General features: G+C 31.9%; 1 protein-coding gene and 1 pseudogene across 1 annotated transcript in view; one reads left to right on the plus strand and one right to left on the minus strand.

Annotated features, from left to right (window-relative positions):
- Positions 1–24,185, plus strand: part of LOC111635390 (probable ATP-dependent RNA helicase YTHDC2) — an 87,586-nt gene that overhangs the window by 1,974 nt on the left and 61,427 nt on the right. The window contains exons 3-7 of the mRNA XM_023380344.1: positions 5,380–5,470; positions 9,115–9,308; positions 15,232–15,428; positions 17,740–17,906; positions 22,711–22,918. Coding sequence (XP_023236112.1) covers positions 5,380–5,470; positions 9,115–9,308; positions 15,232–15,428; positions 17,740–17,906; positions 22,711–22,918 — 857 coding nt within the window. The remainder of the gene's footprint in view (positions 1–5,379; positions 5,471–9,114; positions 9,309–15,231; positions 15,429–17,739; positions 17,907–22,710; positions 22,919–24,185) is intronic.
- On the minus strand, positions 9,696–11,845 carry LOC111635394 (annotated as a pseudogene).

Raw genomic sequence — 24,185 nt, forward strand, 5'->3', positions numbered from 1 at the left:
ATAAATATATGTATATTGACTCCAGATGAACAGAGTTCTGCATTCTAACCATCTCTTAAAAATTGAAGTAGGATCCCATAATGGTGTAAAATTATTTTCTAATATGTTTCTTGCAAGGTCAATTGAATATTGTTATTTTTATCATCGTCCTGGTGTTTATTTAAACAGTTTAATAACTTTCTAGCTGTACACCTATGTAAAAGATTTTTGTTCCCATTTACACTTTGTGTAATAGGACTTTATAAACTCTAGACTTCTCCAAAAAGAAAATCCTTATCATTACATAGAATTCTTCAGAGTGACAGCTAAGGTTTGATGGTGTAACCCTGTCTCTCTTGTAAGCTTGAACTATTCATAAAGTAATAAACCCTAAGTATGGAATAGGAGATTTTGCAAATATTAGCTTCTTGTTTTTGTCATTGGAATGGAGGACAGTGAGCAGGAAGAGAGAACTGCAGACCAGGTTGTTGATAAATTTGAACTTGAAAATTGTATACTCAGCATTGTCTACAACAATAGTTACTATTTGCAGCATTCCATATCAGAGCTGAAGTTGAAGTGGTACAAGTATGGTCCTGAGAACGAGAGTGAATATAGCCACATTTACATATCCAGAAGGCTGGAAGAAAGAAGCTGGTATGATATATGGAGATGAATTTGTGGTGTGTAGTGTGAGCTTGATGAGTAGTGGTTCCATGTAAGCTAGATTTAAAAATACAAGTTTTCTGTCTTACTCTTTCTCAATAGAGAATGAGATGGAGGGGTAAACAACTAACAGAAATTTAACAAAAGTCGACAACTCTTTAAAGGAACCTTTCCAAGCTATTAAGATATCATAAATGTATCTAAGATATAAAATTGGATAACATATTGGAAGCAGAGAAAAGAAAAAAATTAAATAAAAAATAAGTACAGAAAGCATTGATTTTTTTTCAACACATTTCCATGGCACAGTATTAATTTAACAATTTGTAAAAGGAAAAATAACATCAATTAATAAAAAAAGCAGGCTGAAAGGATTAATAACAGGATACATTTTTTTTTGCATAATAAAACATCTTATTTTAAACTTTTAATAATTCAGCAACTCTAAAAAGATATCTTTCTGTCTTTCTGAAATTAACAATTTCGGCTATTTAAAAAATTTAATTTGCAAAATTAATCAAATTAACCTTTTAAAAATGGAAACAATAATTAAAAGATACCGCAAAATTGGATGAGATTACAATAAAAGCACCAACTATCACCTGTAATGCAGTTAAAATGAACAAATTTTCAACTGTTTTTTAACAGCCATCTTCCTGCTGCTAAAAGTTGATAGAAGATGGCTGTTAAAAATAGTTGAAAATGTTTGTTTTTATAATAAATTTGTTCATTTTAACTGGATTACAGGTGATGGTGCTTTTATTGGAAGTGATAATTCATTTGAAAAAAATATTCAATTAAGAGCAGTTAGATAAATTAATTTATGGAAAACATTTATTAATAGTTTTTTTTAAATCATTGTGCTTGTTTATAATTTTTCATATTGTACAGTTGACCCCCCTATAACACTGTTGATAATTCCGTTTTATAAGAATTCCATGTTGTACGAGTCAATTAGATTTTACAAATACGTGAGCCATTCACAGCCTGGCACACATATTTGTAAAATCTAAGTGACTCGTACAACATGGAATTCTTATAAAACAGAATTTACAACAGTGTTATAGGGGGTCGACTGGTACATGAAATCTTTCAAATCTTGCATGTCCCCAGAAACTCAATTACCTGTGTACTTCAGGTACTGTACCTGTGCAGTAGTATATATACTTATAAGTGTCTTATGTAACTACATAAATGAATCATAAAGAAAAAACAAATATATCAAGAAAATTTTATTCTTGACTCTTCCTCCATGCACTAACATACATATGGTTTTGTTTCCAGGGCAACAAATACTTTTGCCACTTTTGTAACGAATTTTGAATTGTTATCACCATTTCTTCAAAATTTTCATAAATTGCAGAAGTGGTGATCAGCAGTGGAAACACTGGTGCACTTTGTGTATTCTGTTTGATCTACTGTAGATTATAGTTGTGTAAATTTAATGGTGTATTGTTTGCCTGAAAGAGTTACTATTTTGTGTAATTGTGACATGTTTTGTTTTCTGTAGAACTCTTACAGTGTCTGTAATTGTTCAATTGCTCAGGCAGGAACATTTATATGAGTTTGATCAACATTATAGATAGGACAAGTGATGCTTTGTACACTACCTCATATGCTTGAATAGTAAGGTAGCTTTACACTGGATAGCCAGGTCTGATAGCATCATTAAACTTGTGCATCTCATACATCACATCCTCAGGCACTTAAATAACAATATTAAAGTTAAAGTAAATTTTTAATGGGTCCTGGGTCATGCGGGGTCCTTGGAAATAAGGCTGCTACACCATTAAAGGTCACTCACTGACTGTATCAATTTCCTATCTGTCAACCATTTTCCCAATCTTTTTGCCAAAATTGGTGTAAAAATTTTCCAGACTGTGAGTAACATCAAGATTGATTGAAAGTTGGCAGGGTTGTCTTCTGGCCCTCTCTTATGAATCATCTTGATCTTAACTTCTAACCAAGGCTTCAGATTCATAAATCTGATTAAACAAGTCTGTCAAAATATGAATTAACAGTTTCCCTGAATAATTTATTAAAGAAAGAGGGATATTATCCCTGGAGCAGAGCATAAATGCATACCTTGAATAGCAAGGGCTCACTTCTGATGGTAAAATTGGAGTGTCTAAAAAGGAATCCTACACAAACAGGGTTCCAGACAGAATCAGATGTCAATTGAGATCAAACTCTTAATACTGAATAACTGTTTAAAAAAGTCATACCAGGCATCCAAGGAAATAACATGATTGGTTGTGAATTTTGTCATATGAAATGAGCTAAAATATAGCCAAAAAGTCCTGGCATCTTTAATGTTTACCAAATTCCTAGTAAAATTACCCAAAAATTTCCATTTTTTAGCCTTGATAAATGAACTAGCTTCTTTATTCAAATTTAAAAGAGACAAGATCAGTCTGGCTACCTGATATTCAAAATATATGAACGTTGTGATTCTGCTCTCTCTTAAGTTTGAGACAAGATTTGTCAACCCAGGGAGAACAATGTACATTATTAACACTAACTCCCTCTCTTAAAATGCCAAGCTTTCTTACCAAAAAACACAAATCAGCAATTACTACATTATAAAAATCATCTACCAATTCATTAGCAAATCTCCTATTCTAAAAACGTTTCTTAACAGTATCAACAAATGCACCTATCTTGGACTCATTCCAAACAAAGTGAGTCCCAGAGAAATTGGTCTTTCCATCCAAAAAGCATTCAGAACTACCAGACAAATACAAGGTCACAGGGAAGTGATCCAATAACAGCAGACTTTCAATTTTCAGCAATCAATTAAGTGACATGTGCTTTGAGAAATGATCACAAAGTCAATAACCAAACTATCAATACTCAAGAGAAAAGTCAATTCATCAGAATAATCTCCTCTGGTTTGCCCATTGAGAAGAATAAGGTTGTTTCCAATTAACCACTGTAAGAACAATCTGCCATTAGTGTCAACTTTTAGGTTCTTTGATCACCTTGGATCGTAAATATGTGGTGATGCTGTATTAATTAAAAAAAATGTCAACTACATAAACTGACATGTACATTAAAATTATCCATAATGACAACTCTATTGAACAATGGAGATCAAGTTTCCAAATATTAGAGAACAAGTCAAGATGAATGTATTGCCGTTTTCGAGATCTAGCATAAATAATCAGTATTGAGATGGATTGAGAAGCAAAAATGTTTGAATGAGTTAGACTAACCACAAGTATATCTGGGTTAAAATCTAATAGCTCAACTATTTAACTCAATTTAACTATTTAACTCAATAACTCAACTTTCGGATTCATTAAAGAAGAAAAGAATATCACCATTAGGTCTTTCTGGGCCCATAGGTTTTCTGCCGGTAGCACATAAATTCCAATTGGCTGACAATAACTTTCTAAGAAAAACCTCCTCAGATGAAAGCAACCAGGTCTCCACTAAACCCATACAGAACAGGTCTGGGCAGTTACACATAAAACTCAAGATCACCAAGCTTTTAGAACTAAATCCATTACAATTCCAGAAAGATAAGGAAACTAATTGACAGCTCAACCCACATCCAAGTCGAGTCCCAGTGGGATGTTGCGTGCTGTAGAGACTCATCAGATAGACTGATATATGAGATAAGTTTAAAATAAAAAAGAGGAAGCTCAATAAGCTGGGATTCTGAGATAGAAAAGGTATAAAGCTTATCATCTACAAATAAACATTGCCATGTAAATAGACTTGTTTCCCCACAGAACGATAATCTTTTAACTAAGAGAAAAATTTTTTACGGCATAAATGCAAACTGACAGACAAATCTAGCATCAAACTAAACATTGCCCATCTATCTCTGTCAACTTGTTGGAACAACATTCTTAATTTCTGAAGTAAAGAATTTTGGGTTTTTCAAGATGACAATTGAATACAATAAAACACTTGATTTTTCCCTGTACAGTATACATGAGATATCACCTATAAAATTAACCATATAATCAATAATTTCTAATTTTCATGGAACACTATAATTAATTAATTAAACATCATCAAATTTTTCCACATGGTGTTAATAAGTATGCAAAAGCATGCAACTCATCAATGTCATTAAAGCAAAAGTTGTCCTTGTTGCTCCAGTTTATCTAATCATGATGAAATATTTGAACATAAGACCAAAAGACTAAAGACAAAGCCTGATAAACCTGTTCTAAACCTGTGAGCTGCCTATCTTCAATAGTTGTCAGTTCCACCACAACTGCACTTAAGGTTGACTCCAGGTACTGCCACAAGGAAGTTAAACCTTTACCATCAGCTTCCAAAATATTTTCTTTTTATAAAATAATATTCAAGCTTTGGACATTTAGTTCTTGGATCTCTTGTAGAACATTGGTGTTTTACTCTTTTCTTTCCACTTTGACCTTGCAACATATTACTAAGAGGAATTCTTGGAAACATATATGAGAAAAATTCAGGACAAAAAATTGCCTCAAGGATATTGTTTTACTTAATATCTGTCAGCTTAACTTGATCGGTGTATCAAAGATAATAAATTTAGTATATTAATAAAAAAGTAAAGTCAAAGCAAAAGTCACCAACAGCCAAGACGACTTAAGAGCACCCCCATTATAACTTACTAGGTTATATCTTAAATGATGTAACTGTAGTTTCTTAAAAATTTGATTACTAAATCATTAAAACTATTGATAGTGATAAATGTGTAATCTTTATTTCTAATAATTTGCCATTTTTTATTTTTAGAGTTTGAATTTCCTTCTTCTCTCACATCAGCAGAAAGAGCCTACATTCATCGGTACTGTCAGCATCTTGGACTTAAGTCAAAAAGTCGAGGGTAAATATTTTAAATTTGAAATATTTGGAAATATTTTGTCGTTGTTTAAAAGTTCCTAGTAATAAGAGGAAAAAAGAAATTGTTATCATCAACTTAAGTTTAATGTGTAAAAGTTGTTATTACAAAAATAATTTGATTTTATGAACTCGAAACATTCACATTTTTATTGTCTGACAATTTGTCATGCTAACACTTTTGGATGTATGTAATGCTCATCCTCAGACAGTCATTCATTGAATAACACAACTTAAATTCAAAAAAAGAACACTTATTCCAACCAATTTAACATAATGTCTGCCAACAAATCACTAATTTGATCGTAGAACATTATATTCTGAATATTACTTAATTTTGAAATACACATTAAATAAAAATAGAACACCATTTATCCATTTCAAAACTGAAACAATATTACAAAAATCAACTGCTGGATAATAAAGATGTGAAGTGTTTTGAATTTGTGAATGATTTTTATAGTCCTAAAACATCTTATTAATTCCTTTTAAAATCAGTTTTTCAAAAAATATTTCCTCAAAAAATTGATGAAACTTCATGGGTTAATTGTACAGAAATAACCACCGTTTTTTTGCCTGGACCGCATTTAATCAGAGACAATAGCTTATCTTCGTATTCTTTATTTTCTTACTTACTATGCATTTCAGGTGCAATATTTTCGTATCACTTGCACCCCTCTTCAGGTTTTTTACATTTCTATATATTGGTAAATTCAATTATTACATTTGTTTTTATGGTAAATTACAACAATAGTTAATTAACCTGTTTTAAGTTTAGAACTACATCTGCCCAGTGTTGATGTTGTGTCCCCTAAGGCATTTTTAGACCGTTTTCCCCTCTTTTTGTTTTCTTTCCCTTTAGCTCCTCCCATTTCCTCCCACACTTTGCCAACCTCCATTCCATCATTTAAGTTTATGGTTTTGCTTTTATTAACAATTTCGAAATGCTCTTTGAATTTTCGTAGGTAACTGTCTTTTTCTTTATGGATTATTTTTACACTTTTTTCGTTAATTGTGCATCCGAATTCCTTACAATGATTTGTCCATGGTGATTGGTTATAATTAAGTCTAATTGCTGCTTTATGTTCAAGAACATAAGTACCTGAAGCACTGTGTATGGATTTCCAGATGGCTGTGGAGTAGTTGGGGAGCCTTGGGAATGTCTCTGTTGCCTTGAATGGCAGTTAAAGTCTACCAGAAGTTGAGATCTGTTGGTTCTTCATAGGTGTTCCTGGAGAACACAGGACATTTGGGAGGAGTGTGTGGCGATGAGTGATGATGATAAATCCTTTCGGCTGGCACAGCCGAAAGGATGGAATACTTTCGCAGACTCTTGATCCCTGACTGTTCTTTGAGTTCTCCTCTTTATATTTCCAAGTCACATTTGTCGTTTTCCACTAATAGTGAATTTTTAGTTGTAGTTCCCAGTGACACATTCTGAGTTCCCTGGGAAAGGAAATGACTCTGGGAAGAGAAATACACTCATCCTCCAGTAATAAAATGGAAGAAATTTTTTTTCTGAGATTTAAATAAATTTCCTTTTCAAAATGAAAAATGAATTTTCTTTCAAAAAATTTTTGAATAAAATTGTGGGTTTTTTTTTTCAAGTCCGACCTCTCACAAAAGGTATGCTGCACACTCTTTTCATTTGTTAATTTGTTATTATAGGATAATATCTATAATGAGTTAAACCATACATAACATATCCCATTCAATACAATAAATCCTAAAAATAATTATACAAATTGTGTATAGCTGTGACCTTTGCTCTGTGAAAAAGACATACTCTCTATGTTTATTACTTTATCTAATGCACAGAGGTTATAATTATCATATAATTCTTGAGCTTCTTTACATAAACAAAATTGTGAATTTTTGAACATATATCATTACATCTATAACAACCACGATTAACCAACTCCTAAATTGACTTTTTAATCATCATTAGCTCCTTATTCATATGTTTTATCTATTGGTTGTTTATATAGCATTAGAACTACCTTTGTATAAATAGTTGTCCAAAAAAATTATTTAAAAGTATTGGAACCAACTCTCAAATGAAACCAACAATCCTTCATTTACTTTTAAAGATTTTCTATCTACATTAATTGTTTTTCCTTAGATACTCTTATATAATTAATATTCATGTTCTAAATATAACCTATCTTTCATTTTGAGCATCCATTTCTCTGAAAAACTGATTATAGTGTGGTATTTTATATATTCTTTTACATTTTTTCTATAAAGTTTTTTCCAGTAATCCCTGAATATTTCAACATCCTGTCAATCCATTCGTCATTAATTCTGAAGTAGCTGTTGATTCTTTCTTAAAAAAAAAACACTTAATTCAATCATTTTATCCAAACTAATATCATATGTATACATTTTATTATCTTTTATATAGTAGTCTTTTCTTAACAATATTTTATTTCTTTTTAATTTTTCTTGTTTAATTATTGGTTGGAGTTTTTGTCTTCTTAACCTTGATATTTTACACATATCTGCTGTAAATATTATTTTTTTCTTCTCTTCTTTGTCTAAACTAACTTTCTTTTTCCAAAACTCTTTAAAATTAAATTTTTAGTATAGTGAGAGTCTACTGAAATTTTTACTGTTGGTTTTGTTTCATTTTTAGTCAAACAAATTAAGCTCTCAATTGAGTTATTTGATATTCCTAATTTTACCTTTATAAATTGAATAACTTCCCTCAAATAATCCAATGAAATAAGCGGAAAATTTATGATTACAATATTTTTATTATATCTTTTGTTAACCAAGTTATCCAACTCAAATTCTAACATACCTTTTATTTGACTGTGACTCTTAGATATAACTTTTATATCTTCTACTCTCTGTTGCAGTCTTGTTAATTCTCCTCAAAAATATTTATTTTCCTCTTTCAATGACTTGAATGCTGTCTTTATTTGCTGTAATTCTGCATTAAGTTGTAAAAAATTCTCCTGAATTAAGTCATATGAGTATATGGATTTTAATGTATATTGAGACTTCCTCCACCTCTGGTTCAGTGTCTTTTAGCTTTTTAAAATATTCATTTATTTTTGAATTTCTCATACCCTCATAACTACTTTTACAATATTTCTCTTCGTGTTGAAATTCTTCACTCCTTAGAACTTCTGATTGCCTTTCCCTTTGTATTTCTCTAGAATTATCCTTGTGCGATCTACCTCATCCCTTTTTTGCATAACCGCTTGAGACATTTGTTGCAGAGAATGAGGTAAAGTCCTGGATTAGGCTCAATTTCAGCACAAATCTATAAACACATAACTAAGTTCAGGGATAATCTATTCAAAAATATCCAACTTGCCAACCAAATCATTTTTTTGCTATATACTGGCTTTCTAATATGATAACAATCAATATTTGATCTTCACCGAAAGTTCAGTTGCATCTTTGGCGTCCAGCACGCACCCCAATTGATGAAATGTTGAATGAGATCTAAGTAAAAAAATGAAATAAAAAGTGATCACTTTCATATTAAATATCAAACTTTTGAAGAGTAGGATGAATTTAATATATATATGTAAAAATATCTTTAATAACTAATATTAAAACAGAAATAATGTATATTTTGCATACATGGATATTATTTAATAACTTCTCTTAAATTAGGAAAGGTGCAAATCGTTACTTAACAGTTTATAAGAAAGAAGGTTCAACTATAGTTCAAGCTGATGCTGTGTTTGAACTTGGAAGAATTTCAAGACAACATTGTTTAAATTTGTTGCAGCGATATCCTGTCAGTGCACGTGAACGACAAGAGTTATTGCCGCCAACTGAACGAGATAGATTAATGAGTCAAGATGGTATGTATGATATGCTTTTATAGTAAATTGTTTGCATGCATGTTTTATACTTTCAAATAATTTTTATTTATATATAAGGATATTTTACTAAACTAAAAATTTTAACACTACTAAAAAATTTAATTATTTTCTTGCAATATATTGAGAATATCTCAAGTAGAGAATGTTTAATCTAACCTAAGTTGAAAAATGAACTCTTATGGAAGATTAAAAATTTCATTGTTTGAAGGAAAGTAAAGTCATTACAGTAAGTCATTAAATAACAGGAATTGTGCAAAAACTCTTATTGCAGGACACAAAATGACTCTTAGTGATATGCCATATCATGGTCATGATGACTGAGCAGTATGCATCTGCACAATATTTGCACAATACACAATACTTGCACTTCTTTTTCTTCTTATCCGTTTAGTCATGTCTGACTCTCAGTCACTCTATGGATCAAAGCTCTCCATGCCTCTCTATTCTGCACAGCCTCCTTCAATTCTGTTATAGATAATTCATTGTTACTTTTGATTGTGTCGAGTCACCGAGTCCTTGGTCGGCCTTGCACTGTTTTCCCACTAACCATCCCCAGCATGATCATCTTCTCAAGGGAGCTGATTCTCATTATATGACCAAAAAAGGACAGTTTCTGTTTGGTTATCTGGGCTTCCAGTGTGATTTTTGTTTGGTTGGACTCTGTTTAAGACAGTTTTGTTGTCCATGGAATGTGCAAAAGCTGTCTCCAACACCACAGTTCGAAAGCATCTATCTTCCTTCTGTCCGTTTTTTTTTAGATTCCAAGTTTCACATCTGTATATGACAATAGGAAAAATAATTGCACTAACTAATCTGCATTTAATTTGAAGGCAGATGTTTTTGTGCTGATCATTAATGCTTGTCCAAGGGCTGTGCGATTTCTGATTTCAGGACTGCAGTCTCCATTATGGTTGATTTTGGACCCAAGGAATATGAAATCTTCCACTATCTCAATTTCTTCACCATTGATCGCTATTTTGACTTCTGTATTCTGTGCAGTAGTCATTATTTTGGTCTTGAAATTAAGAAGCAGCCCTACTTTTGCACTTTCATGCTTGACTCTCAGAAGCAGCTGCTCGAGATCTTCCTGACTTTCTGCGAGCAGCGTGGTATCATCTGCATATCAAAGATTATTGATGTTCCTGCCTCTAATTTTCACTCCAATGTTAGACTCATTCAAATCTGCTTTCCTCATCACCACCTCTGCATAAAGATTGAAAAGTGATAGTGAAAGGATACAGCCCTGGTGGGCACCCGTGGGCACCCCTTCTGATCTTGAACCAGTCTGTATCACCATATGGCATTCTTACGGTGGCTTCTTGTCCGGTATATAATGATTGTATGGGCTGGATGAGATGCAATGAGATTCCCATTTCCTTGAGGCACTTCCACAATTTGTCATGATCAATACAATTGAAAGTCTTTGAGTAATCAATGAAGCACATGTATAGATCTTTTTGGTATTCCTTTGCTGTTTCCATCATCCAACAAAGATTAGCAATATGATCACATGTTCCTCTTCCTTTTCAGAAACCTGCCTGTACATCTGGCATCTCTCTGTCTATGGTTGAATACATACGCTGTTGAATGATTTTCAGTAGAATCTTACTAGTGTGTGAAATCAGAGCGATGATGCGATAGTTGGAGCAATTTTTGGTATTGTCCTTCTTTGGTATGGTAGGGGATAAAAATAGATTTTTTCCAATCCTTTGGTCATTGGTCATTCTTCCACACACTACAGTACAGTGCTGTCAAAACTTTTAATGGTAAGGGTTTCAGCAACTCTTCTGGTATTCCATCGACTCCTGGAGCCTTGTGGCTAGCCAGCTGTTTGAGTGCCCATGCCACCTTTTCTTCTAAGATATCTGGCTCCAGCTCTGTCAGTTCTTCCTTTTCAATACCTTGGGTATCAACTTCCATTTCACTGGCATAAAGTTTTTCTGTGTATTCCTTCCATCTTTCTTTGATTGTGTGTTGATCATGTAATTCATGACCATCTTGGCCATTGACAGCTGCCTTACATGCGATAAATGGTGTTTGGGCTTTCTTCACATAAGCAAAGCATTGTCTAATGAGGCCTTTCTGAGCTGCTGCTTTCATTTTCTTGCACTGTTCTTTCCAGAATTTTTCTCTATCTTTCCTGACTTATTTTTGGAACTCTGTGTTTAATCTTTGCATTTCCTCTCGGTTACCAATGATTTTTGCGTTTCTTCATTGTTCTGCTACTACTATTGTAGTTTCTGACATCCATTTTGCCATTTTGCCTTCTTTTTGTGTGGAATGAGTTGATGGGCTACATCATTGATATGTACTTTTATATCTTTTCATAGTTCTTCTGGTTCTCTTTCTGGGAAATTGGGTGAGTCAAATATATTTATTTCTATATCATAGGCATCAGGGATCATTTCGACATCAAATTTTGGCATCACTGATGGTTGCTTGATATTACAAATCCTTAGTTTCACTTTGGCAACAAGCAGTTCATGTTCTGTTCTGCAATCGGTGCCAGGATACGTTTTCTCAGACAAAACGAAACTCTTCCACTTTTGTTGGCACAAGAAGTAGTTAATTTGGTTATGATATTTCCTATTGGAAGAAGTCATGTATACAATTGCTGCCTTGGCTGTTCAAACCACATATTCATTATGGTAATATGCTGTTTTTGGCAGAACTGAATCAGTCATTCATCTGACTTGTTTCGTTTTCCAAGACCAAATTTTTTTATAATGCATGATTCTTCCATTTCACTTACTTTTGCATTGAAATCTCCGATGACATAGACATCTTTTCTTGCTGTCTGACGCAGTGTTTTTTGGAGTTCATTGTAGAAAGCCTCAGTTACCCTGAATCAGCAGTTGGTGCATAAACCTGAAGGATTGTAAAATTGTGAGGTTTTCCTTTGATATGGATTGCTATGATTCTGTTGTCAAATGTTCAAAAGCTTTCTATGGTGCAACTGATCTTTCTGTGCAGAATGAAACCTACTCCTCTTCTCTGGATGGTATCATTTCCAGAGTAGTAGATGATATAATCATTGGAATTAAAAAGTCCGCTTCTAGTCCAGTGAACTTCACTGATGCCTAGAAGATCAATCGTCAAACGATTCATTTTATTTTTGATTATGTTCAACTTTCTTACGTGTAACCCATTTACATTCCAAGTTCCAATTTTAAATATTTTAGTACAGCGCAAAGTTCTCTTTTCACTACAAGCTACATCAGCAATCAGGTATCCTTTAGGATTTAGCCTGATCACATCATCAACGTTCCCACTACTAATAACAACTCGTTGCTCTTTCCCAGTTGCTCGATTGGTACCTACTGGCCCAAGGTTTTTACAAGTCAGTAACACATTTGAAACAGTATTTGTAAATTGATCCATAGGGTATTTTGACAAAATACTGGAGTAGGTTGCCAGGTCTTTCTCGAGGTCTCTAAATAATTTGTTAATTACATTAAAACGGTTTTGAACTTGAACCTTCTGAAATTACTTTTGCAATACTTGCACAATACTGTCAAATTGCACCATGGAAGAGCAATGAAGTGTTATTTGTATTTTAGGAATGAAGGTTTAGTATGAAACAATTGTTTAGTCAGGGACGAGTGTATGATTGGGTGAAAAGATTTAAAACAAAAGACAAAATGTTAGTGATGAACACCAGAGTAGGAGACTAGTTTGCGTAATAACTGAGACTGTGAAACAGCAGATCGAGCAGTGAATCTGTGGATACAGGAAGGTTACTGTTAATGAAATTACCATGGAATGAGTCATGACTCTATGTACAATATTTTGTATGATGACTTCAGGTGTAGGAAAGTGTGTAGCAGATTGGTCCTAAGGCAGCTGTCCATTGATCACAAAGCATGTGTGACAGACATTTGTCAGGAGCATTTGGATTGGTTATGCTTATGAAGGAGATGCTTTTCTCCATTGAATTGTGACAGGAGACAAGTCTTGAATGCACTGTTATGAAGCAGTGAGTAAGAGACAATAGATGCAGTGGAAGCACATGTTGTCTCCAGTCAACAAAAATTTCAGGACACAGGCTTTTGCTGGGAAAGTCATACTGACAATATTTTGGGATCCTAATGGCCCTATATTGATGCACTTTCAGGAACTTGTTCACCAGCATGTCATACCAAGTATTAATCACAGTCAAACTGTGATTAATACTTGGTATGACATGCTGGTGAACAAGTTGAAGCTGCAATATAATAAAAATATCAGAGATTTCTCTCAAAACGAGTTTTGCTGTTTTCATAACAATGCCAAGTCCTATATGGCTGCACATACAGGGGATAAACTAAGTAATCTGAAATTTGAGGTGATGAAATAACCACCATAAAGTACCACCAGATTTTCATTTGTTTGGATCTTTGAAAGAACATTTGCGAAGTCAGAAGTTTGCTGATGACACCAGGGTAATGGAGATGGTGCAAAATTCACTAAAGGCTACACCAGAAAGCTTTTTTTCTTGAGGGCATCTGGAAGCTTCTGGACAATAATCTGCATCAATGTGTATGCAACAGAAAATTGCTAAAAGTAAAGTAAAAATGTCAAATGACCTGCTGACCTTAAATCCCGCACTTCTGAAGTTATCATTGAAAACATGTCACTTAACTTACACACAGTTCAGAAGGTATTATCATAGGCATTGCTTTTTCTTTCCATCTTTTTTATTACTTTTGCAGCTCTTATATATATAACAGAGATAAAGTATAGCAGTCAGTCAAAAAATGACCACTTCAGATTTTTACATTTTTGGACTCTGGACCTGAAATGATAAGAAACAAAAAAGCCCTTTGGGGGTTTTTTTATGTATGTATTGATATTTGTGTGTGTATGTGTGAGGAGGCATGATTTTATTCACCCACTTGGAAGCTTAATAACTCCTGTGCCTTTTGTTGAAAATTTCTGAAATTCTGCAGGCAGGTTTGTGTATTAGGGAGATGATACTATTAAATTTTATTGGTTCAAGATCGAGGGATAGGGAGATATAGAGTAGTGTGTGTCATATCTTGAGTGGGATCAGACTTATTGAAGATTTTACTTGTTATTGGCATTTACAACTTTTTATGAAACTCATCTCTACCCTGAAATTTAAGCTTTTTGCCATTTTATAATAATTCATTATATAAAAAGTTTTTTAATAAAATATTATAACAGATGGCACCACATGCAGTTTTAGAATATTGTTGATGGGAAACTTAAGCAATTTGTTTCAGGATTTTTTAATTTTGTTAACAATTTATTGTAGATGCAATTATAAAATAAGTGAAATGAAGCAAACAATAATAATAAGTGGAGTTCTTGTCTCAGTGTTTATTGCCATTGCCCACATAAGCAGTTTACACCTCACCATATTGAACATCATTTCTTCCTTAAATATGATGTGTCCACTGCATTATGATAGATGATTTCAGATTCATGATAAGGCATCAAAAGTGTCCTCATATACAGATCTATTTAATGTAACTAACTCAAAAAACTGGAAACAACTTGAATGAGTAACTCAACCTTGATATTCCAGCAGTATTCATGAAATTGAATACTGCTGGAGTATCAAGGATGAGTTGCTTATTCATGGGTCTGTTTATAAACACAACAAAAATTTTTGTTTTATTTACAAAGCTGTTTGTCCCAAAGAATAAATTTTGTAATGTCAAAAATGTTAAATTATATACATTTCTCTGATTATTTTGTGTTTTTATTTGATTGTTTTACACCCAAGAAACTGATTTTCATTTAATAATAATTTATTGTAATTTATATAGTTTTACCCTGTATGTTATATAATGTTATGGAAATGTGTTAGTTAATAATTAAATATTTGAAGATTTTTATTTATTATTATTATTACTGTTATTAAAAAGAATTGCAAAAATTAATTTTATTTTTTTAGCTCGTGATGTGAATAGAACTACTGGAAGGTTAAATAATGGTATACCTCAAATTCCTCCTAGAAGAGGAGATTCAGATCTTTTCACCTTTAAACAAAATTTGCCAATTGCTTCATATAGAGATGAGATAGTGCAAACAATTTTCTGCCATCAAGTAGTATTAATTACTGGTGATACTGGTTGTGGCAAAACTACTCAGGTATTTTCAATTTTTCATTAACTTAAATTACTTTAATTTAGTATTAATGTACAGTATGGCCATAATTATGTCTCTTTTTTAGTTTAAAGTGTGTTGAAATTCATATAAGTTAAATTATGTGGTATTACAAAACATATTATTATGAGGGATTTTTGAGTTTTACTTCATTTCAATAAGGCCATTTACAAAATTAACACGTGCTCATGCAGTGTTTTTTCCTCAAAGAATTTTGACATTTATGGAATGTTGTCAAAATTCTTTGAGGAAAAAACAAATATGCAAAAAATGCACAGTTGCCATAATTCTGTCCATAATCTCCTGAATAGAGTAGCTTTGTTGCATAAATGTGATTAATCATAAAACCCCAGAGGATTCTTTCAGGATAATGTTGGATGATCTCAGAGGTCATGGTGTGTTTTATGCCTTAATATTGGTGACACCCCATCTGGTCAAGTGAAAGAACCAGTAGCATCAAGAAAACCCAGAGGATATGAGAATGAAAGGACATGTGTGAGGGACTTGGGGAAAACAGAGCTTTGTTGTAACAAGTCGATGTGGAGAGAGTGAAGAGGAGAGTGCTGCAGACCATGTACTAAGCAAGAGTAGGTGAAACTTAGACTACCCTATGATTGTATACAGCAATTGAGAAGTGATCACAGAAGACTGCCAGAAATGACAAGACTTAAAAATTAATGTAAGATTTGACAATTTTATGATTTTGGGGATTATTATTAACAGACTCTCTAGCTCTGTCACTGAGTTATTACTGAGGGTACTATTGTCAATCAAAATCTTTTTACTGTGTTGGTGCTATGTGTGATTATCATATTTGTTTATTGCGGTGTATTGGTTGTTATATGTATTTGCTATATTAAAGTTTTATATATATATATATAGAGAGAGAATATATGTAGAAAATAGAATATATACATATATATTTATTTATTTATTTATTTATGAGTTTATTTCCCCCAACTGTGGGATATCACTACTGTGTCCAATTCATTATCTGGGAAAGAGTTATATAGAGTTGCAAGAACCTCTCATATCTAATGAGATGAAGCTTCATCTCAAGAAGGAAGACTTCATTACTGAGCAACAGGACATTTTTTGTTTTTCTAAAGAACATTGCATGGTGTGATATATGAAATTCTCTATCATGATGTATTTTGTGATATGTAATTTTGTGTGTGTGAATTTCAACATGGTGCTTTAAAATAAAATAGGGGACATAATTATGGTCCATCTTATATATATATATTAGTGAAGATATCTATAAAGTATACATTATAATAATAGTTATATAAACATGGTACCCTTTTTTTTATGAAAGTAAGAATAGTTAGGAATAGCAAACCATATGATTTCATGACTTTCTATAAAACCACAGATTTTCCTGCACTGATTGTTATGTAATTAGGGATGGGATAGTTTTACTGTTTTGCAGAAGTCAGGATTGTACATGGTCTCTTTACAGCAGACACAAATGAGAGCAGAAACATTTTATATTAGGGCCACAACTAGAAAATTGCTTGCCACTTTCAAGAGCATCAAGACTGTATCAGAAATTGCAGAACCTGTACCGAACTTGCCAGAAATGCTTTAGAAAATGATTACAATATATTATGGGTCACTGCCACCATACTTCAACAGTGCTTAGATTGCAGGATCATTTTCATATGGAAGTCACTTTACATAACAACACTTAGTTCGTGTAACAAACCTACACCCAACCTTTCGGAAATATGGCACACGTTATACAGGAGGTTAGTGTGATAATTTTCATTTGAGCTAATTTTAAATTACACATTTTTTTGCCCATTCCTTTTTATTTCTATTTAATCTATTGTTGTTGCTATTAATGTTTTTTTAATATATTGACTCATCCTATGGAATATCTCTTAAATTTGCTGTTTGGAACACATTAACATATATTTTAAATTGTAAGTTTCCATTCAGATTCCATTATTCTATGCCTGAAGAAGACAATCTGTAGTTTGTTGAAAGAACTTGTAGTAATGTTCAAGTAAACAATAATAATGCCAATAGACAGTATTAATATTTTTCTTAAAGTTTTTGGCATTGTAAGAAGCAATTTCAAGCATAATGAACATAATATTTCTTCTATTGAAAATATGATGTTTGTATAATAAAATATAATTTTCAATAAAGTTTGTTACATTGTTTATATAAATATTTTATAAGTTTTATATAAAATTATCTAAAGTATGAAATAAAAATATTGGTAATATAGTTGTGGTTTTAAGATACTTGTTTTATAATTACATGAATATAAAGTGATATTTGATAGATACCACAGTTTATACTGGATCATTGTCATACAATTGGACAGCCATGTCGTATTATATGCACTCAACCAAGACGGCTTGCTACATTATCTGTGGCTGAAAGAGTTGCAGCAGAAAGAGATGAGAAAGTTGGTCAAACTGTTGGATATCAGATTCGACTAGAAAGCAGGTAAAGGGCTTTTACAGTTTAATTTTTCAATAATTTTAGTTTTAAACAGATACTAGATTTCAGTTATATAAAGAATACAATACTTTTGCATTATTCAACAACATATGTAGTAGAGTTAAAAAGAAATTTAAATTTTAATTTTGCCAAGCAATGGCTTAAATTATCAGCATGACTTGTTTAAAGTTTGTTAACTGCCTTTTGCTAAGGGGACTTATCGAATGTCTTGTGTATTGCTCTTGTTGAGTTATCGGAAGAGGTCAGAATAGGTCCCCAGGATTGCTAAAAATTTAAACCCCCATCTTACTTATAAAAGATTTTTTTACAGTATACAGCCTACTTATTAATGGTAAAGCTGCCTTAAACAAATTACGAGCTTCTGGGTATACATAACTCTATTGGTTGATTCCAGATTCAACATACCATTAACATATGTTGCCTCTTCATATATATTTCTAGATGTGAGAATTAGAGAACATTTTTATGATACTTCCAAACATAACTGTGTTACAGCACTGGCCCAATATGTGTCTGAGTCTGGATTGTTCTTCTGTTGGAATGAAGCTAGGCTTTTGCATAAGATATATGATAGAGAGAAATTACAAATAGTCAAAGCTATAGAAATATATAAAGCTAAAGTAAATGGAAGTTGCATCAATAAGGATTACATTTTTTACCTCAAGCTTAGCAATACATTCTAAGTACCTTTAATTCATAGTCCTACTTGATATTCATTTAACTCCAATTTCTGCATTATTTGTAGTATTTTTTGGTTTTATTTTTAAACGTTATATTACACACTTTAATTTATTTTTTACATGTAATGTTAATAATGTGTTTCATTTATTTTATTGTGTAGTTTTGAAGCAAGTCATACTTTATCTTATGATTTTCAAAATGCATCATAAGCCTACAAGATATCTGTTTTTATTTTCAATATTTTTACTATTTAAAAATTTATATTAATCCATTATATTTATCATATGTAAACGTTATAATATATTGAGTTGGTTAATTTATAATGTAAATTTCAAATTACATCATATTCTTTTTGGAATGTTTCTCCATTTTTGAATGTTCTATCTGTGAAACAACTTTTTACCTCTGCAAGGCTTTTCGATGCAGTTGAAAGCTTTTGTAATTTCTATTAAATGTTACTAGAGTAAGTATATAAGATGTGTTTTGTGTGTCAGTATCAATTTAAAGTTTTATATTGATTCTTGTGTCAATATTACATTTACTCTTACATTTTGTTTTTTATTGTAGTGTAGCATGAAAAGGTAGTTTTTCATAAATAAGTTGTAACAAAAGAAAGTAGTATTCAAATTGTACATTTAGCTATATTGAGGTACTCTTTCAGTAAGCTATTTCAAAGAATTTTTTTTTGGGAAATCCTTTTTGAAGTATCCTTAAATTTCTGTTTTAAATCAGTCAGAAATTTAATCAATTATGCTTTCATAATTGTGTGCAATGAAGCTTACTGGTTGGGCTGTAATTATAAATGAATTTTGAACTCAACAATTATTATTGTTGGTTTTTGGAAATTATTTTAATAAAGATGACTGCAAATCATAAAATTGCTATAAAAATTGCACTGGAAATCTCTTCAGAGATTCTAGAATGTTTTTCTGAAGTTCATGTATCATGGAAAGAAGTCAAAGTTGTTTATTTTTACACAAGCTACTCAAAACTCCAATTCCTTTTTAAAGAATAAAATTTTAATTATTGCACTTAAAATTGTTACATTCTTCTCTTGTAGTAATGGATTAATTTCATTTAATTTTTACTGAAGTGAGGAAGGAAGTATAAATTAATAAATTATAGTACATCTAAAATATCAGAAGTAAAATAAAATAAAAATATAACATAAAATTGTATGAAAAAATAATTAATGTTCACTTTTACTGTTTAGAAAGCAAAATAAAAATTAGAAATGAAAGTAAATTGACAAAATAATGCAGAATAAGATTTGACTCTGTGAACAGTTTTAATATTTTATGGTATTTTTCTACTATGCCAACTGTCTTTTGTTGTACATCATAAGTAATGTCAATAATAATAAGTTGACAAAACTGCGCCAAACAGCTGGTTAGATCGGGGATGCCTCTTTGGGGAGACGGAAGGATTCATGATTATCATACAGGATCAGGTCATAAATACTAAAAACTACAGAAAACACATACTCAAAGATACAACACTCACAAATGACACATGCAGGAAATGTCACATCATGCCAGAAACTATACAACACATCACTTCTAGTTGCAAGCTCTTGGCACAGACAGATAATTTACATAGACACAATCAAGTAGCAAATATAATACACCAAGAGCTTTCAAAGAAACACAAATTGGTAGACATCCATGAACCATACTACAAGTATATTCCACAGACAGTATTGGAAAACAACACGCACAAAATGTACTACGACAGAGCCATAATCATAGATAAAACAATTTACTACAACAGACCAGACATCACACTTATTGACAAACACAATAAAATCACATACATTATAGACATATCTGTTCCAAACACTCACAATGTACAAAACACATTCATTGAAAAAATTAGCAAGTACACAGAACTCGCCCAGGAAATAAGGCATCTATGAAGGATGGATAGGGTGCTTATTGTACCTGTTGTTCTCTCCTGTACAGGTGTGATACCACCCACACTACACAAAAGCTGGGAACATTACAATTGAATAGAAATACATGCATCAACTACAGAAGGCCACTGTATTGAATACATGCCATATTGTTAGGAAATTCCTGAATACAGACAGACACTGACACACTTATTTAATTTTAATTTTGTTTTGGTTGCTATGCCTTGACTCTGGTCCGGCATAGTACACAGCCACCGGTGTGAACTGAATAACCCACTAAACCCAACATAATAATAATAATCATCATTTTTCATTTCAAAACGATACACAACTCTTGTAAAGTTATGCCAGAAATAAATTTATTGCTATGTGTGGCATTGAATTTTGGGTAGGGTATAATTATTATATTGTAAATGATTTCACTTTATTAGATTTTTCCTATTTTATCACATTTTTATAAATTATTTTGAAGTTTGCTGTTTTATTATTGGATTTAAATCATATGAAAAAAGAAATTCAAACTGGAAAATAATTAAAAAATCTCATGCAAACAATTTTTTCACTTTTTGATCAGACAAACAAATTTTTAATATTTTAATGTTTCAGAAATAGAACAAAAATGTGTTGACATATAGACCTGAAGTTAATCTGTAAAGCAAGTCAAAAACATTTGTCAATTATTAAATAAGTGTGCTGGAAAGTGAAAATGTGGTTTACATAATACATTTGATTTAAATCCAAAAATATCATCATTTTGACTTCTTGCTGTTCTGTTAATTTTTTCAATTATAAACAGATACATTTTTCCTAACCAAAAAACAAAATTAATTTAAGCATTCACGAAATCCTTATAAAATGTGTACTGTCTAAAACAATTACAGGTAACCCCCGTATAACACGGCACTTCTATAGCACGGATTCGCTCTAACACGGTTCGAGAATTGGTACCATCCCCCGTATAACACGGTACTTTTATAGCACGGATTCACTCTGACACGGTTCGAGAAATGGGTAAAACCCTCGTACAACATGAAATGTAATAAATTTTTACATACTTAAGTANATTGATTTACAAGGCTTTTTCTTTTAAAATATGTTTATTAATATCTGCCATATATGACTGATATGTTCCAAGACCCTTTATATTAGTGGAAAGTGAGAAAGATGGTTTGTGATATGATTTAATTACAATACTTAAAATTATTGCAAGAGTTAAAATAAATAAATTTTGTCTGCATTCTTAAGAAAATTTTATGCAAAAACGAAATTTAATGCAAAATTAAATAAATAATAAATAAAAATTATTAAAAGTAATTATTAAAACTCTGGCCTTTATACCGAAACTGAAATCAAAATGGTGGCAACGGAACATTTTTTCTTTTAATGAGTTGCCAATTCAGATAATTTTTTGCTAGATTCAGTGGATTTATGAACAATCTAGCTAAAAGAATCAAACAATTCTAATGGAAACAATATAATTTGGTTATTTTTATTAAAATGTCTAGCTGTAAATTTGAATTTTGAGTTGGCAACACTACTTTTAATTAATATATATATGCAGATATGGATTGGATGTCATTTCAATATTTTACGTAGTGTTGTGACAAAACAAGTCTTACACGTTGCTTTCTGATCTGGTTCATCTGTCTTTTAATAATATTATTCAGGGTTTGTGTTTTTCTACATTCTTAAATTATAATGGCACGGAGACAAACGAGGTTTAATCTCCAATGGCTGGATCCAGCTATTCATCTAGAATTCAATTTCTGGTTAGGAACTGTAAAAGATGATGATACAAAAGCATTTTGCTGCATTTGTTGTAAAGTTTTCTCATTAACTAATGTGGGAAAGCATGCATTAGTATCACATGCAAATAGTTCTCATCGTGTTGAAATAAAAAGATTGAAGTTAGAACAGACTTCACTATAAGATTTTTAACCCCAACAAATTCAAACTCTTCTAATAGTCAACAAAATGTGTGTGAAATGGCTTCTGGTTTGGAAGATAGATCTAAGATCACTAATGAACAGTCTCTTGCCAAATCAACATTTCTTAGAGCACATTGACATCTTTTGTGATAAAAGATGATGTAATAAAAGCAGAGATAACTTGAGCATTGGCAGTTATAAAGAAAAAGATGTCACTCAATTCATGCGCTGATATTAAGAACATTTTCAAAAAAATGTTCTCTGACAGTGCTATAGCAACACAATTTCAGTTGGATCCAGATAAAGCTTCCTATATAATAAATTATGGGCTAGCCCATTATTTCAGAGAAAAATTGATTGATGCTGTTACAAGTTGTGATAATATTACTATCTCCTTTGACGAATTACTAAACAAAGTTGCTGAAGGAACTCAAATGGATCTTGTGATAAAATACTGGGACAAGAGTAAAGATAAGGTTATGACCAGAGTGTCTTTCTGGATCATAGTACAACAGATGATCTTCTCTCTGCATTTCTCAATGGCCTTTCAGACATTCATCTTGATCCAGCAAAAATTCTTCATATCTGTAAGGATGAACCATTTGTAAACATAGGTTTTTTGAATAAATTAGAAGATCACATGGAGACACAGAATGTTGGTAAATCATTCGTGAGAATGGGAACATGTGGTTTACATGTAGTCCATGGTGCTGTAAAAGCTGGTTTTTAAGTAATAGATTGGAATTTGTTACCACTACTATGGAATTTGTACTATTTGCTAAAAGGCTCACCCACTCGGCATGCTGATTACATCGCTATAAGTGGAAGCAGATTATTTCCCAAAAAGTTTGGTTCAACAAGTTGGTTGGAGAATGGAGAGTGCTTAGAATGTGCAGCAGAAGTTGTTGGAATATCTGTAAATCTGTGAAGATGTAGTACATAAACAACAGTACAAAGTTGAAAGACAGTAAGGTGGCTACATTTTTGAGACAGATACTCAATGATTCCTTTATTAAATTTAAACTTTTATTTTTTTGGTCAATATGTACACAAAATGAGAGCTTCCTCACCTGATTTCAGAGCAACAAACCTTTTGCACCCTATCTTTATAAAGCAAGTTTTCAATTATTAATGAACATGATGAGAAAGTTTGTGAAAAATGACAGGGTCACTGACAAGAAGTTTCTAAACATAGATTTAAATTCTAATGAAAATTTGGTACATCTGAAGGATTTGGATATTGGTTTTGCAGCAAAAAAGGTTTTAAAGGAATTGAAATTAAGCAACAAAGATATTCTGTGTTTTCTAAGATATTGTTGAAATGGGCTGAAAGTGATGACACAAAAGATTATTGAGAAAGGGACCTGTCAAGTACAAATGTGTGAAGGCTTTGAGCAACTTAGACCCAAAAATTATTAAAATGCAATCAAATGTTGGAAAATTGTGTTTCAATGTTTTACTGGAGGCTCTACATGATTACAAAAGGATAGATGATAAATTGCTGTCAAAGCAAAAGAATAGTATGATATACTCTGCAATAAAGTGTCCGTAAAACCCTATTCTACGAAGTTTGAGGACTTCATATCTGAAAGGAGTGATGATAATGGTCTGGACACATTTTATTGTGAAATTATGAAGGATGATAGGCAACTGCAAGATCTATGATCTATTATCAAAATTTCTTTTTCTTTCTCACATGGGAATGCAAGTGTTGAGAGTGGTTTCTCGGTTAAAAAAATCACT

This window comes from Centruroides sculpturatus, unplaced genomic scaffold (genome assembly GCF_000671375.1).
Source record: "Centruroides sculpturatus isolate CEXI.00-Female unplaced genomic scaffold, Cexi_2.0 scaffold744, whole genome shotgun sequence".
Lineage (NCBI taxonomy): Eukaryota > Metazoa > Arthropoda > Arachnida > Scorpiones > Buthidae > Centruroides > Centruroides sculpturatus.